Raw genomic sequence first — 17,630 nt, forward strand, 5'->3', positions numbered from 1 at the left:
CCTCATGCAAAAACCTTCTGGCTCCCAACTGGCGGCTGGTGCAGCTTCAGGAGGGAGGAGGAGGGCAGCTCCAGCAATGCATCCGAGCTAAGCAGAAGCATGTCCTAGACAGACAAATTTCCTGTGCTCCAAGAAAGCCATGTACCGTCTGGAGAAGTGGGCCTTTGCAGACAGTGTTTCGAGGGTGATTACATCTGTGTCATATTTCCTGAGGTTACATGAGACTTGAACACGAACCAGCACAGATCTGCACTAGGAGAAAGATCAGATCCATGGAGCTCAGCACATGAACTGTTCAAGGCCATCTGTGAGACCCTCCCCAAATCATCAGCATTAAAAAATAATAATACACTGTGTTCTCATTCACCTTCTACGCAATTCAAGTTAGTCCAATCTATGCTCCAAAAATACGATTTTTAGTTATGAAAGCTGCAGTTTTTGCATAAACACCTCTTCCAGGAGATGGAAATTTGCTGTAATGTTGAAAACAACAAAGTTGATGATAAAACTGTTAGAGCAGGTAACCTCACTCAGTCTCAGGCTTGGTCTTAAAATGGTCTCCTTATCCCCCAGTGAGGTGTCGGCATTAACCAGGCAGCCAGTGACAGATCCTAACTGTTAGCTGGGGTTCATAATTCTGACGTATGACACCAGTAGGAAAGTCCTGCACTAAGAACTTAAAGGAAAAAGGTAAAAGGAAGCACCCAAATTATCTGAATACAACTGCACATTCTGCAGTAACAGGAGAAAGCCCCAGACCACGTGAGGCAGCAGATGAGCGTGGGAGTGCAGGCTCGTGCAACAGCCATGCCCAGCGGGACCCTGCCTCTGCTCCTCACACCAAGAGCACGGCGCTGAAAGTGTCCGACTTGCTACCCAGGGAGCAGCGATTATCGACTTTCTGCTGGCTTTATTCCTCCCCAAACAGGCAATGTACCATGTCACCATCAACTCCTCCTGGACACACAGTCCATTTCAAATCAGGTTCAGATTTCCATCATACACACTGAGAAGTTCAGCTCCATATAGGAAGTTACTCCCTCATATTACAGGCTTCAAGGGCTATGTTTGCAGGATGCTAAAGATACGGGCTATCAGCTTGCACAAAGTTGTAAATAGTTACCTCTTGGGAGTGGTTAAGATTTTCCCACAAACTTTCCTCTAACCTCACCTGGCTTCTGAACTACAAACCCCAATCTCCATGCTAAAAAAACCCCAACACATTTCACCAGTGAGGGTAAGAGAGAGACATCAGGCAAGTGGTGCCAAGTCCAGTCAAGCACAACACCCTGGAATAAGGTGACTGATGTGTACAACAATGGAAGAGTCCCAAGGAAGCCCCAGATTGCCACTGCTTCCTCTCTTCTGTTTTTGACAAAAGCCTTGACTCTACCTGGAAACACGTGATTGCTCCTCAAATGACAGCAGGCTTTGAGCTATGCTGCACTCCAACCACACAGCCCAGAGCTCTCATGCATTTGCACTGAGCATTCAGGGATAAGTCCTCTTCTGTGCGCAGAATCCAATTAGATGAATTCCTGCACATGAATGAGCGGAGAAAATGCTGCTTGCTTGTGGCAGGCCAGTAAGGTGACTGTGTAATTACTCTGAACCCAAAGACTGCGGTAGCCTGCAGCCTTGCAGGAGTTTGGCTCACAAACACACGTGGGCACAGAGGCTACCGGGTTTTGTGTTGATGGGACTACCAGCCCGACCTCATCCAGCCCGAGGTTCCAGATGTCCTGTGCAGTCCTGGGTGAGATCCTAACAGGACCCTCATGCAGTATCACCTGCAAGCTCTGCAGTTTCGCAAGACTTGCAGTAGCCTGCATATGTGCAGGCCTTTCTGCAGGAAAAAAAAGGTTTAAAAAAGGGTGCTGAACATGGCTATCTCTGAAAAACTTGCTTAAACATCTCGTGGACAGAGTCACTGAAGCATGGCAGATACACCATTACTCACGTGAGTATAAAAGTGAATTACTGGGGCTCAGCAAATCATTTGCATTGAGTCATTTTTTCAAATACAGCCTTTCTTCCTCCATACAGCATAGCTGAGCAACTGCCTGGGATATTGTTGCATGAAGAGGAGGATGTTGGGCCATTTTCTCGAAGAGATACAGCACAGAATACTGAGAACCAGAACTACAAAGCCCTGGTACTCCTCCAGATCTAGCTTGCTGTGGGGATCAGACAGCTCCTAACAGTTTAGGTGGTTATATGTGCCTTCCTAAATTTTGAGCCTCTTTTCAACTTTGCACAGCTTTGGCTACACACAGCATGGAACCTGGCCAACCTCTTCCCTCTATCCTTCCCCTCTGCTCCTCCTACACCAGCAGGTTCACAGAGATCCTTGACTGGGGCTTTTTGTACAGTTCTGTGCACTTGAAATCAAGGAGTTGTAAGAACCCTTCTTAATATAAGGATTTTTCAATTCTTTTTTTGTACCTCTGCCTTTGTCCTCGTTTCAGGTCATGCAACAGGATGAAGCTCCCATCGGGGGAGGAACTGCGGCTACTGCAGGCTAATTTGCTGCATGCAACACAGGGGTCCCAAAGCAGGAGAGGAACCACGGCACTGTGTTATTGGGATTGCATTAGAGGAAGAAAAGGGGACAGAGACTAATTAGGGGGCTAAAGGCTTCTTAAGCTCACTTGGTAAATTTGTGCCGGAGAGTCCGGCTTTATCCCAAATTCAATGAATGTCACTCTTCTGGGATCTGACCCCAAATGTCAAAAATTCCCATTACTTCTGAAAGGTTTGGATGAGGCAAAAATTACAGACTGGGATGAAAAATGGCTTATGAGCTCTCAAAGAAGGAAGAAAATAAATACAATTAGAAAAATTTAAGGAACTTTAAAATTATTTTCTTGGCCATAAGTCTCCTAAAAGGCATTAAACCACATTACAGTACAGTGGGGCATGCAGAGTATATAGAAAACTTTGACAGACGTGTGATCAACTCAGTAAAATAGATGCATATTCAGATCCTACCCACATCATTTCATTGCGCTGTTGATCTGGCAGAGGGAGTCTGAAGACCCCTCTGTAGCATGAAGCAATCTCACACAGCTGCTAAGTACTCAGGAGTGAGTTTAAAATGCACCTCTCACAGACATTTCCAGGCTTAGGAAAAGCAAATGCAGCATGTACACGGCCAAGACGTGATCTGAGTAGATGGAGGAAGTTTTTGCAAAATTATCTCCCCAAGGAAGCTTTACGGCAGATTATTTTAAGCAAGTATGTAGTCCTTGTATGACAAGTAATCTACATTAAAAAGGCATGAAACAGATTATTTACCTCTCTTGGATCTGAAGCTTTTGAAGCTCATCAGCCACTCCACAAGGTAGCATCTCCTTGGGCAAACTGCAGCGTTGTGCCCATCTCGCCGCTGTGTTCAAATCACAGTAACTGATTAGCAACTGTATCAGGTGCCCTTGAAGCCATCGATTCTCTCCAACTGTGCTCTGAAAGGGGAATCAAGGGCGAAGGAAGACTGTCAGTGCGATTTCCATCATGAGTGTTTCTAGCCCCTCTCAGGAGACAGCATCCTCCAGGGGGTCCTGGACAAGTGCAGAAAGAAGCAAGAATCCCCCCACTGCAGGAGTGATTTTGTTCAAACCCGGTGAGTGCTGCGCTTCTCTGCCAAGAGATGAAGAGCACATACTTTAACTGAAAGTTCGTCAGGGTACTTGGGTCCCCTTGACAGCATTGTTCAGGGAATACCACTTTGCAGGTGCAGCACAGAGAAACACGGGTAAAACAATACCATTTAGTCTGACTGGTGACTACCAAATTATTTGCTCAGATACTGATTATATTAAGCAAAATCAGAACCAGTGACTGACCAGACAGTAAAGGTCTTTGGGCTCGTTAGGCAGGTAATTATGGAAGGGGTAAGAGTTTGGATTGTTTTAGTCCCATTTCGTGCCTGTACATAGCCCTGAAGTGATGCTGTGACTTGATGTCCTGGGAGAGGCAATAGGATGGCTTAGTCTCCAGGTAAAGACAGTAGCATGGGGTCTCCTCCAGCCTTGGGAGTATTTGCACAGGTAATTAGGATTGCCAGTCACACACAGGTTACAGGTAGGACACATCAGCAAAGCTTTCCTGAGCAACAGACTTTGGTGGTCACGGTGAGGAAAAGGCTTGTTCATCAGCCTATAGCCATCTGCACACACCACTGTGAAAACAGGGGCAACCAGGTCCCTCCTCCAGCAACACGCAACAGCACGCTGTGCGGACAGACGTCCTGTGCCACCAGCACGGGCCCAGCCAGCACTGCGGACGGCGTCCGAGTGGTGTCACCCTGCATCCGCAACAGGCTGTACAAAATGTGCTCTGGAAGTCCTACTTTATCCCCACGGATCATAACAGGAACCTGGAGCAGTCACTCCAGCTGTGAAGAACTAGGGCTGGGTGCAAGAAATTCCTCCCTTTGTGTCTATTCAAGGCCTCTGTGGATGCGACAACTGAATTATTGCTTCAGCCATATGGACCAACACAACGATCTCAAGTGTCGCTGTAGGAACCTGTGTTACATGCACCTGCAAACAGGGAGGGCAGTTTAGGACGTTCCCCGTTCCCAGCTGTTTTCTGGCGGAAGCGAACGGGCGCCCATGCCTCGGCACACTGCAGAGCCTGGGGGCACAAGCACAAACTCACGGCCGCCTGTGAGGCCTGCAAATACCCAGCTGTGAGCCAGCGTGGCTGGAGCACGGCATGCTGCCCGCCCTGGCATGGCACGGGGGAGCAGCTACTGGCGAGGGCCAGGGCAGCCAAACAGGGCCCATCACAGCCTCCACTGCAACAGCTGGATTCACCAAAGCTCTTTCGTCTTGTTCACCCTGTTGGCAGATGCAGTTGTAAGGGGAAGTACAAACACAGTGACACCAACAGTCACGACAGCTACGTGGGGCTGGGAATAACCCTCTCCTCCTGCCCAGCCAACCCGCCTGTGCTTGCAAATGTCCCAGAGCCACTGCAGCCAGATCAGCAACTCACTCCTCTTGCCAGACTGATTTACTCATGGATCTGCCTTAGAAGTTAATATTGTCAAGAAAACTTAATTGCTAAAACAAGTTGAAACTCTACATGGTGGATGAGGTTCTGTAGTTTTATGGCTATATTGCTGCTGGCGCTACCAACAAGCATTTCTCAGTGTAGTGAAATGCTCAGATACGCACTTAAAGTCCATCCCCGCCCTCCGCACATGCCGCTGCCATCTCTCCTTCGCTGCCCAGCAAGCAGCGCTTGCAGGGTCAGAGTCTGCTCCCGGGGCCTGCAGGCACCTTGCTCTTTCTCCACCGCATGTACAAACACGGCCGGCCGGGTGGCAGGCTGGGGCCATGGGGCCTCATTCCTCGCATTCTTTCAGTAACTAAAAGGTGAGAAGTTGTCTTCAAAGCAGACACCCTGCACAGAGATCAGGAAACAAACCGGTTGATGGCCCCAAGGTAAAAGGGAAGGAAAAAAGAAAGCAAAAAAGAAAAAAGAATAACCCACCCCATAGAGGTGCAGGAGGGGGTAGAGGCTTGGAAGAAAAGCCACAGAGAAATTTGGCGTCCCAGGTAGTGCACGCAGGAAGCCAGCCTGCTCATAAAAACTGCTGCCTCGGCACTAAGTTTGCACCCCTGTCGCTTTGCCAAACGCCAAACTACATTTCTTCTCATGGATATGCGGAGGAACATTTTTACTGCTGCTCCTAAGAGGCTGGTGGCACAGCAAGGAGCCAGTGTCAGCGGGACAGGGGTCCAGCAGCTAACCAGGGCCTCAGTTACGGGAGAGAAGCAGGAGAGGGAACTGAGGGAAGGGGCAGAGCAGGAAAGGACAAAGCTATCATGTTAACGCTTCTTGCCCTCGAAATTTCCTCCGGAATCTTTCCTCTCGGGCATGCCAGTCCTGATAGTTCGTGCATCTCTCACATCTCTGCCTCATGCAACTGAGCTCAGCCAAGCACCTAACGCGTGAAGGAGGTCTGAATAACTCCTCCTGCCACGCTTGCCAAGCCACTTCTCAGAGTCCTTCCCAAAAAGAACATATTTTCTTATTAACATCACAGAGCAATTCCCTCTTCTAGCTTCCCCTGTGTCCATCCTATTGTCTTGCTGCCTTTCTTCTAGAACACAAAGTCTTTGGGGTTGGATCTCTCTTCAGTTCACCCAGAGTCAATTCTTAATAAATCTCATTATGTCAGCTTTATTTCTGGAAATAATGAGGTGCAGATTTATTTTTTTTAATTTTAATGATAACAGATCTATTCTTTCAACCACAAAAACAACTCTGGAAGGAAGGTTAATCTCTCCAGAGATATTACATCTTGCATTCTGAAATGGAAAATAGCCTTGTTTGTTTTTTACTGAAAAAACCCAACATTGCTATAAAGGGGAAAGGCTTCCACCACAACAGCTATGCAAGAAGCAAGAATGTGGAAACTTTGGCCCCAGAAGATATGGGCACAGATGCAGAGACAAATGTTTCACTAGGGATGACATTTCATGTATTTTGTTTTCAGTAAATGAACACTTTTCAAGAGGAAACTGGCACAGCTGTTCTGATCAAGAGCAGCAACACCTCTGAGCAGGAAAAGATTATATATACCATGAGGCTTGTTTGCATCCCTCTCTGAATTCTAGACATATCATACGTTCTTTAATCCATAGGCACCCACAAAAATTCCTGACACCAACAATAACCCATGATTAAAGCTTTCCAAAATGACTGCTGCAGATTACCTACCCGTAAATCCTGTTCTTACCCAGCCGAATGCTTTACAAAGCTCACAACGACCAGTGCAGAGCAAGCTCAGGAATGTCATCTTAACCCATACCATCAGCAGTTCCGCCATTGGTATCAATAATTTTTGATCCAAATATTCAATATCTTCTTTGGAAGTCACCCTAGCCAACCCCAGATTACTTTCATCTGTATGTGTTAAGTCGCATTTCTGTCTGATACAATTCTCCGCTTTCCCTCAGTATCTTTTACCGGAGAGTGAAGTTATTCACACCAGTGACACTGGCTATTTGCAGAGTCAGATTTTAATTTAACTTTTGAATGTCTTGGCCAATTTCCCCTGTTCTCAAGTACTTCCAGAATCAACAAAAAAATCCTGTTAGTGTAGAGAAAATGTCAAGTAGAATATTTTAGAGCCAGCAACTTTAAAAGGGGAAAAAGAAACCTGGACTTTGAAAGGACAAAACCACTGTAAGCAGTGGAGGACACCAACAGCATTTCTAAATTCCCTGTGGTGCTGCAGGTACTGTGCAGAGCTGTAAGAGGTACTGTGCAGACACCTCCGTTCAGATTCCCTGGAACATCCTACTGGGTTAGTTTCATCGTTACTTTCTTTTATTTGTGCTCGAGATTTCTGTTTTGAAGTTAGCATCATTTGTACTGTATGGAGAGATGCTGCAGCAGTATGTCCCCATTAGTACGTCACTGAAGGGAAGTCCTGATGCATGAGATTGGAGCTGGGACCCTCTGCGCCAGCTCAGACCAGGGTCACAGCCTGCTCCGTGAGAGCAGGGGGATCCTGACTTCTGGATATCCTACAGAGACGGCACTCGGATAAAAGATGCCAACTTCACCCTCGCTCACTTCTGAACAGGGTGTCTTGTGAAAGCAGCAGGCCACTCACTCACGGCCAATGCACAGAGACAGAAGCATGAGAAAGCCGTGCTTTCTCACCACTTGACCTGTTCTCTCGCTCGCAGGCGCTGGCTACTCAGATGCACTAATTTATGAACTGAAGATGAACAAAATAGCCTCCATTCATATCCCAGAAGACAGACTTTCAGATAGCAATCAGTGCGTCACTGACAGAGCCACACTTCAGTGTTCTGGAGGCCATTACCACATCAATGGTGGAGAAGTGGTCTTTCTTCTCTCTTTCAAGAAAGCTTTGGCAATGTGGCTCCCTGGGGCACGTTCACACTACCTAGCTTCAGCTTTGTGAATCAGGAGACTCAGCTTCCCAGTCTCCCCATGCAATCAGCTCTTCTGAAAGGCAATTCAGAGGAGTCTAACTTACGATATCACTTGAACAGGTCAAGGCAAAGGCAACTCTTAAAGCCAGCTTGCCGCTGTACTGGGGCTCCTCACAAGGAGCTTATTGCTCCTGGGCAACCTGAATGAAGCTGCTAGCTTGTGATGAGTAGCTAGGACAATATTGTGTGATGAGATGCATCTGGCTCCATTTTTCTCTCTGCGGCTCACACAATCTTGCCAACGCAATTTCTCGTTCAGAAGTCCAGACACCACTACCAAATGGCAGCCAGAAGAAAAAAACCATACAGCTCTGTTAAAATTCAGCCGGCTGCCTGCACAGCCAGCTGCGTTTCGGCCAGCAGGTTGAGGGAAGTGATTACTCCCCTCTGTTCTTGTGAGACCACACCTGGACACGGTGTCTAGCTTTGGCACCCCAGTGCAAAAGAGATGCTGAAAAGTAGGAGAGAGTTCAGTAAAGAGCCACTGAGATGGTCGGTGGGTTGGAGCACTTGATGTAGAAGGAGAGGCTGAGGGAGCAGCCCTTGCTCAGCCTAAGGAAGGCTAAGTTGGGGGATATGGGGGAATATAATCGCACTCTTCCATTTTATCATGGGGGATCATAGAGTAGATGGAGTCAGATCCTTCCAGAAATTCCAGCCAGGCCTAAAGGAAAAAGAAGGTTACAGTGAGAGTGGCTGAACACTGCAACGGGTCCACAGGGGCTGTGGAACCAGACAGGGCCCTGCAACACCTTGTCTAACTAAGTTGGCCCTGCTTTGAGCAGGAGGGCAGACAAGAGACTTCCACAGGCTCCTTCAAACTGAAATTAGCCTCTGATTCTGTGATTAGCACCGCTGTGCATTCCCCAGCACCAAGACTCGTCTCCACACAGACAGGCGGCTTCTTGCAGCGACTGCTGCTTTCAAGTTCCAAGCACCTCCCGGGCAAAGAACACCCAAGATCTCATCTACCCAGAATACAGGATGGTCCTGATCATGCTCAACAATACTACACAGAAATCCAAATACATTTCCTGCATTGGGATTCCTGCCAAATTTCTGTCAGGCATACCCTGAGGGAAGTCATTCATCTTCGCCAGATGAAGTCATCAAGTCTCCAAAATCTGCTCATACTGCCACAGATGAGAGAAGGTATATAGCAGAGGTAAAGAACGAACTCTGCTTTCAAAGTCAGATCTGAAGAGAGAGTATTTTCAAAAATTATTAAGCAAGAGGTTGAGACATTTTTTCAAACATAGTGTTGGACATCCTTCATACAACCTGCAGCCAACTCACAGAGCCACATAACAGATAAACTGTCTGCTGGCAACGGCTCCACTTCACAGGGCACATGACTCTTCCTACTTCAGAGGTGAAAGGCTCTGCACACAACATTTTACTTCAGTGAACCTGACACGATCAGTACCAGATTTCACTTCAGTAGCTGACCAGAACATGGATATCAATGTTTCTTGGCTGGAGAAGGCACAAGCCCAGATGGAAATTGAGGTTTAACGGAGAGGGTGTAATACTCTACAACAACATTGCTCCTAACTGCCCAAGTGAACCGTCAGGCATGCAATCCCCCAGATGCTTCAGGACACGGCAGGATTTAGTAAAGAGGCACCACGATACATCTGTGAGATGATACAGCTCAGCACTGACACTGAATCACGTTACCCACCAGTATGCAAATGCAGCCACTTACATGCTGTCCTGAAAAATCGGCTTTTACTGTCTGATTAGCCACCGCTGCTGCGCTTACAGAATGGCATTAGCGAAGGGATCCCGTCCCTCTGCTCCGGTCACTGTGGATTTCAGACAAATCTCCCAGGAGGGGTGGCAGCCTGAGGCCGTGCGGGTACGAGTCAGCCAGTGCCACTTGTCTTCAGGGTCACAGATCAGTTCATGGTCTTGTTTAGCAGTGTAGGTGTAGCCTGACACTTTGGGGACTTCCCCAGTGGGAAGATCAGAACTTTTCTTTTTATTTTAACCCACAATTAACTCATTTTCCTCAACTACATCCCACAACAACTCTGGGTATGCTGATACACAAAATCAGGGTGCAATCACCTGCAATACTTGTTCTCCCCTCCACTACTTGTTCAGGCAATATTACAGATGCATGTCTTTAATGAGCTATAGACTCAGGCTACCCCTATTAAAATAACCTTTGTTTAGAGAGAGAAATAATTGCATGCCATCCATAAAAAACAAAAATACAATTCCTTAGAAATAGACTAGGGTAACTTTACCCTACTTGCTTTTTAAGATACCATTTCTTTTTCCTCCACTTCAGTGTGAAGTCTGTCCTGAGGGTCCGTGCTTCTCCCTGAAATCCCTTTCTCACAATCGCTGCAGAGGCATCTTCTGAATTCTAACCTAACCATGGCCCCAGAGTTGCTGAATATTATTCATCCCAGGGATCAGCAAAGGACCAAGGACTTGTTCTGAATACATAAGCCACACAGTTTTGATATGCTTCCAGATTTCTCACACCTCTTGGTCCCACGATGGCAGGCTGGAGATATTTTCTGGGAGCATTCCAGCACTTGGCAAGACTGAAGATGAATGAGGATGGGGAAACTGGCCAAACTCTTTCAGAGTACAAAGTAGTATGTTACTTATCACAGTAGATGCTTTGTCTAAGTCCAATAACACAGTGCATTGAAGACAAACTGGCAACCCTTATCTTCCCAGTGTATTTTGAAGTAGCATTTATCTATCCGCCTTTTGTCATTATGTCACACACACACACGAACAAAGTGTCACTGTGGCAAATGGCAAACTGTGCTCTCCAGTTTAAGAAAGTGAGGGCTCCCATCATATACTGCACATGAGGTGACCTGCACTGCTACTGAGGTTCACTGAGCCTGGTCCTCATATGACCCAACATAATTTCTCTGGTCTCTCAAGCCTAAGAAGGCTTATACAATTGCCAAGCACTTTCATAAACTTTCTATAAAAGTCACCATTACATAACTCTATTTTAGTTCGTGTCTTGAAGCATGGAAGCGCGCACGAGGAAAATACGACACTTTCTGTTAAGCTATGAAGCTGCCTGAAGGATTACTATCAAACGTGATTATTCCAAAATCCAACTTAGCAGAAGTGTACGACACCCACTCGTACTACAAGATCTGTCTGCAGAAACTCCCCTCCAGCTACAAAAGCACAGCAAGGGACTGCAGCGACAGCCGCACGCTGCCAGAGAGCGACAGCATCGCAGGGACAGGAACAGAGGACCAGAGCACTGCTTCACTACAGGACTGCGAGAGCTGCAGATGTGTAAAGAGGAAGAGCCTGCAGGAATGAAACCACTGTCGCTGTGGCTCCACTGCTGCTGTTAAATGAACTCGCAGGATTATACTTTGTCAGTTTGTCAGGATGTACATGAGTTGAAGCCACCATGACGCCTTCCCATTTGTTTTGGATAGCCCTAGTATTAACCCTAATGAGCCAAACCAGTATACAATTAACCCAACCAATCACTCAATTAAATGAGTGACAATTAAATGAAATCAACTCAATTCCCATACCCAGTCACGTACATAATAAGAATTCATAAGCTCTACCTTCCTTTCCAAAGAGTTGTGGAATTCCAGCACGTTTACTCCCCAACCGGGCAGGAGGATTTAGTGCTCAGGTCCAGCCTGCGTCAGCTCCACACGGCCGATGCAGACTTTTCAGGATGAAGGATCTGCAGATGGGGGAAGAGCCTCAGAAACCTCTTTCTTGTTCTCTCCCTACTCCATTCTCCCTGCTCAGGTCAAATTCCAAGTTATGAGGCCGAGCAACAAAGCAGGAATCTCCTGTTACTTGGTCCTGGCTCCAGATTATTTTAACAGCTTTCTATAGGGGTCCTCCTATACCAGGATGCATCGTCACTCTGCCTGCACTTATTCCTGATGTATGGCAATTGCCCTCAGATCTGCACTTTTCCTGTGGAAATAGCTGCATGAAAGATTGGTCATCAAAGAGCTCCAGGTTCTCACCTGTATCACTACCTTAATTCAGGCCTGTAAGGTCTGAAGTGGAATTAACTTAAAATCTCCTGTGTTCATTGCCAAAGAACAGAAGCAGCAAGCTAATTTCTTTGCTTGCTTTTTAACCCAGCCCCGAGCTTCACTGACATCGGACTTCTTAGGTCTCTTCTCCGCTGCTGCTGCTGCTTCACTTCTAAGCAGGTTTGCGAGAGCTCCTGACCTGCCTTTGAAAGCCCTCCTCTGGGCCACGCTGGAACTCGTCAGCAATGCTCACCGTGGGCTATTTCATTCACCTTCCTGAGCCTCCCTGGGCTCACACCTAGCACTCTCCCCGGCTCCACTCTGCTTATGTATCTGTTCCAGCCCAGGCTTGCTTCGGAATGGTTAGGAACTTGGTTTTAGGTTCTTTTCTCTCTAAGAACATGCTTATGTGGCATTCCCAGCAGGGGACATTTTTCTGTTTTCTAAAGTCTTCAAAGTGAATAAGCAAAAATCTTGATGATGGAAATACTTGCTCAGGAGCGCTAACTCTTCCCATCATTAGTCTATGAAAAATAGATGCCCACAGGAAAAACATGGGTTACCACTTATTTCTGTTTTACCATGCACAAACCTCATCTGGCTCATAGCCAAAGCAATAAGTATCTTTGCAGGATCTTTACCAAAAGCAAAGCTTGGCATTAGATTTTTCTCTCCTTTAATCTCTTTTGGTACATTTAAACTCCTGGTGTTTTTTGTTCTGAAGGAGAAATGCTTGAGAGGTTTGACTGAATGAACTCTGAAATTCACACCCTGGCAAATTGGACTGATTTCCTAAATCCATAATTACAACATTCCTCAGAGATATGCATTCTTTCAGAGCGAACAAGGGAAGATTAGTTTCCTGTTTCTTCCCATTTACATGACTTCTCCGTCAAGAGGAACTTTTTTGTTTCTAAACAATCCTCTGTTTATGTGGTTCTCTTCTTGGCAGGGAACTGGTGAACTAATCTCGCCTAAAAGTATAATACGGCCAAACTATCAATTGCAAATAGCCCGACCATCTTTGTGCAAGGCAGCTGATTTGCACAGGCCTTTAGAATCCAATATCTGTCTGTGGAAGCACTCAGACAGGTACTGATCCATTACAGGGTTTTTAAATAATCTGGGATGATTATTGAATGACCGGATAGTTTTACTGCTGACTGGATAAGAACATAAGAGTAGATCTGTGCATGAGTGTGAATACGTGCAAGGCTTAAGACTTTAGTAAAAGCGGGCAAACGTAGCCCCCTACATCTGCACGTCCCCAAGCACGCAGAAGCTGCCCCAGGGCAAGAGCGTCGTGTCGGCTCCTGCCACAGAGCTGCAAACAGGAGTTGTCTCCCACTCGCAAACAGAATACGTGCAGAGCCCTGTTGACGACCTATTTGCTTCCTGCTGTTAAAAAAGCAGCGAACACATCCTCTGCTTCTGTGCTAGCAGGCAAGTTCCGTGTCCCATCCTCCTCTTTGCCTTTCCCTATTTCTGTGGAGAGGCCAATGTCAGTGCTCTTGATAGGGTTCCCTTTGTCTTAGAGCAAAAGGAACACGAGGATTTGCTTATCTTAAGCGAGGCTGTTCCCATTTTTACTTTGTGGTATACAATCCTAAAGCTGATGCAGTTTGGAGTCAGTAACCAGTATCCTGGCAACTGCTATATTAGACTCCTGATGTAGCTTTTAAGGAGCTTGGATGTCCCACATGTTCCTACAAAGTTTTGGATGACAGTCCTTCCTGTATTGTTTCCTACTCCTAAGATGCTTCTCCCATTTGGCTGAATTAAACATATCACCAGGGCACATTGGTTCAGTCTAACCGCTTCCTGATGCTCTTAACTCTTTAATCTAATACTGACCTCTCAACCTACAGCCATAAGCCAATTAGCCTCTTTTTTATACCATACCAAATCTCTTTCTGATGAAGTTGTGCTTTTGAATGAATGCATGCTAGTGACAGAAATGTAATTATACTGCTTAGCAGCAAGCTAGCCCTGTCTGGTTGCAGGCGATTTAAGGTCAGAAAGCATCTCTAACAGACCAAAACAATTTAAAGGAGATTTTTTTCCCCCAGTGCATTCTCTCCAGTTTCCTTTCTTCTGTCTCCAGTACTTCATATGTCTGCACATAAAGGCTATTTGGCCACAACTTTTAAAACTGAAGTCCTGAGCTTTCAAAGGAATTACTTGCCAATACCTCACTGAAGCAGAAGACAGACACCCAGCTCCCATGAGCTTCTGCTGAATCCCCAGAGCTTGGCCCTGTAGATCCACACTTAAGTAAATGTGAGCTGATTTTCCAAAGCTATTGAGCAAACACATCTTCCATCACTCCAGAGAAATTTTTGGCTCATTTTTTAAAATGTTTTTGACATTTTTGACAATTTGGTAGATAGTATGGAAAACAATGGCAGTTTTTCTTGGCTTCTCTGTACCTACTGTAAAATTCCACCAGAATTCATTAGTATGTTTGTGCTTAACCACAATTTATTTATCTAGAAACGACCCGATTTGTTAGAAATAAAACTACCGTAATTATCATTAGGCACACCAGCCCTCCAGGTCCTACAGAAAAGAATCCTCTCTAAGCCATGCAGGAGGTACATGGAGGTATTTACATTTAATGGTATATATCATCCTTTGATAGGCTTTTCTTTAGATAGTAAGGCATGGAACACACTGCACGTTTGGCTTTTCCCATGTATTTCTCCCACAACAGCTGTGGGTTTGTTAAATGAGAAGTTCCCATTTCTCTTAGACCAACAGTGCTAACTTCATTAGTACAGATGCATATTTTACTGCTCTCTCCAGAAAGCAGAACGTAACTGAAGAATTACGTTATGCTTTCCCTGAGACAGTCACAGATGTGCCTGTTTTCTGCATCAGCCGTATCAGTAAGTCCTTTTGCTTTGCAACTCTGATGTTATTTCAGCTATCAATAAATATATGACACCGTTTACAAACCGAACTGAAAAAGAGAAGGAAATCTATACTTTGCCTGCTACTTTTATTGTCCAGTTTTTCCATGGTTTAATACTCCCTTAGGTACAATATACTTTTACATCACATTGTGGCTATATGTTCTCCCCAGAGACCTCCAACAAGAATAGTAAATCTAAAGAAAAAGGCACGGGGCAAAAGCAGAGGGATTGCCAAAAGACTCCCACCACCACTGAGTTTCTGGTGGGTCCCCGAACAGGGGACAAAAGGCAGGAAGAGGAATGAAAGGAGCAATGGGAGCAACGAGTGGACGCTGGGGGAAGAAAGAGTGCCAGTGCTCAACGGATAGAAAGCAATTCCCTCAATCCTGGCTTCACAAGACAGATATGAGATCTTCAACCTGTCACTGGTCCAGGTCTAAATACCATCTATTTTGCAAAAGGAAAATGGAAAAAAAAAGTCTTCTCTTTTTTTAAACAGCAGCTGTTAGGAAGCTGCTTAAAGTTGTGGAAAGATAAATGCAATTCTTTTGCAGATAGCTTAACAGGCAAACTGCAGGCAAAATAGAGACAAGGAGTAGCTCCTGCATATTTATATACACACCCCTACTCAGAGCTACCTGGGCTCCAGTGGGACAGCTCCTCAGCTCAAGCACCCTGTTGCAGCAACACTAGTAGAACCACGAAAATTTATTTCAGCTGATGATTCCTCCCTGAGACTTTTAAGGCCAGAAGGAACAAAACCAATCACCCACTGGTTCTAATTTCCTGCTCGAAAAGATGCCATAAATACTAGCAAGGGACTCCACATAACAGCTGGTTAAACTAGTTTTGGTTTCTACCTTCCAGGAAAACAGCCAGTCTAGATTTGATGTCTGAGTGATGAAATCCATTATATCCCTGAATAAACAGTTCACTCAAACACAGAGCGAAAGATAATTTGACATGCAGACTTCTACCGAAAGATATGTTGTTTATTAACCACCTCCTGAATATCATTCCCATTTGCATTGCACAGATTACTTAATTCCCTACAGATATTAAGTTCCTTACACTGTAGGGATGTTGCTGTACTCAAAACAATCTTGAGTCCATTTAAAAGTTTGCCTAAACTCAGGAGTCCTAGGGAAGGACACTAGATGTGGATATTTGCAAAGTGGCCTTTTTGACCTCTTGTCCTTATTAAAAATTCCCCAGAGCAGGCTTACTGGCCAGGTGTTCTGGCCACAAAAACTTTAAAAACATAATTGGATTCTGCCCTTTAAATTCCCCTTAAAAATTACCTCCTTGAGCATAACATCTATTACATTTTATTCCAGAGGTAGTTACATTTTAATTGAGGTCAAAATGGTCCCGTACAGAAAGAGCGCATTAGGATCTTGGCAACAGTCAATGAGGATGTTTGCCAGTTAGAAATGAATTTGTTAAATAAATAAGATTACATCAACTCCTTGCTGTAGCACAAGATAATTTACATCTATTAAGGACCAGGAATTGTCAAAATTTTTCAAATGTATTACACATAAAGGAGGGCACTTTACTTTTATGCCTTCTGTTTGGGCAGATTTCTGAATATTACCTGAATATTATCTGTAAAGTAGCATAACAACCCTAGAATTTTAGTGGAACTAGACTTACACATTTGCTGCAAATTACTAGCATCTCTCCCCTGGCCACCCAGAGAACGAGCTGGCACAGTGTTTGATTTTTATGGTCAGAAATTTTAAAATAAATAAGTTATCTCATTGTCACAGCTGGAGAAGGAGAGGAGATTAGCTGCAGCCTCTCCCAGCGCTGAACATGGTGAACAGCTGGCTCCAGGGTTCCTCTGCTTCATTCTCATGCACGACCAGAGCAGACTGAATAGCTGCAGAACAGGGGCCTGAAAAAACCAAGGGCCACTTTTCTAGGTGTTGTATCCCCGTACCCTTCTCTCAAGTCGCACATGCCAAAATGAAGGACAGAGCGGTTCCAACCGTTAGCTGGCGAAAGGGCTGGCTGATGAGCCACAGCTCATGATGAGTACCCAAAGAACAAGTAATATCTTTTCAAACGCCAGCGCTTTTTCTGAGGATTAGTTTTGGAAGGCTTTAAGATTTTTAAGAAACTAAGGGACAGTTTCCCCTATGCAAACACTAGCACAGAAAGTTTTTTGACTTAGCAACAAAAGGCCCTTTGGCTCAAAGTCAGTAAAAGTGGAGGTACCATTTCTACCACTTCACTGTCCCAGGCACCTTGCAAACCAGGTGATTATAACGCTGACAGTCCCAAATAACTCATTGGTTTTAAACCTGCCCAACACTGATTCTATAGTTACTGCCCCAAACAAAGAGCTAGGTTGCTGTGCACCGTCACCCTGCTCTGCTCCATGGAGAAGGAATTTCATAGCAGGAAGTCCAAATAAACACACACACGCTCCTTGGGCCAAAGTACCCTGAGATAACATTTTAAACTGGACCAACTGGTTAGCTCTCCTGCAGTCAAGCTATTCCCTGCAAAAATACTCTGGACGTTAGAATCACCAAGCAAGTGTGTGCCTTCTGGGCTCTACCTGTTCAGAAATACCCATAATAATCTGCCATTTCTCCTGCACAACTACCCCAGCTTTTCCTTGTCACGCTGAGCCTGTCTCCTGTGGTTGGCATCAGGGCCTCAGAGCTTCCTGGGCAGTTCTCCCCTCACATAGATGGGCACAGCTCCCACGG

General features: G+C 45.5%; 1 protein-coding gene across 13 annotated transcripts in view; it reads right to left on the reverse strand.

The window, feature by feature from the left end:
- EXD3 (exonuclease 3'-5' domain containing 3) overlaps nt 1-17,630 on the reverse strand; it is a 295,945-nt gene that overhangs the window by 152,964 nt on the left and 125,351 nt on the right. For all 13 annotated transcript variants that reach the window (XM_075519656.1, XM_075519655.1, XM_075519660.1 and 10 more), the window contains one exon: nt 3,298-3,464. In XM_075519656.1, coding sequence (XP_075375771.1) covers nt 3,298-3,464 — 167 coding nt within the window. The remainder of the gene's footprint in view (nt 1-3,297; nt 3,465-17,630) is intronic.

The sequence above is a fragment of the Mycteria americana genome, chromosome 17 (assembly GCF_035582795.1).
Source record: "Mycteria americana isolate JAX WOST 10 ecotype Jacksonville Zoo and Gardens chromosome 17, USCA_MyAme_1.0, whole genome shotgun sequence".
NCBI lineage: Eukaryota > Metazoa > Chordata > Aves > Ciconiiformes > Ciconiidae > Mycteria > Mycteria americana.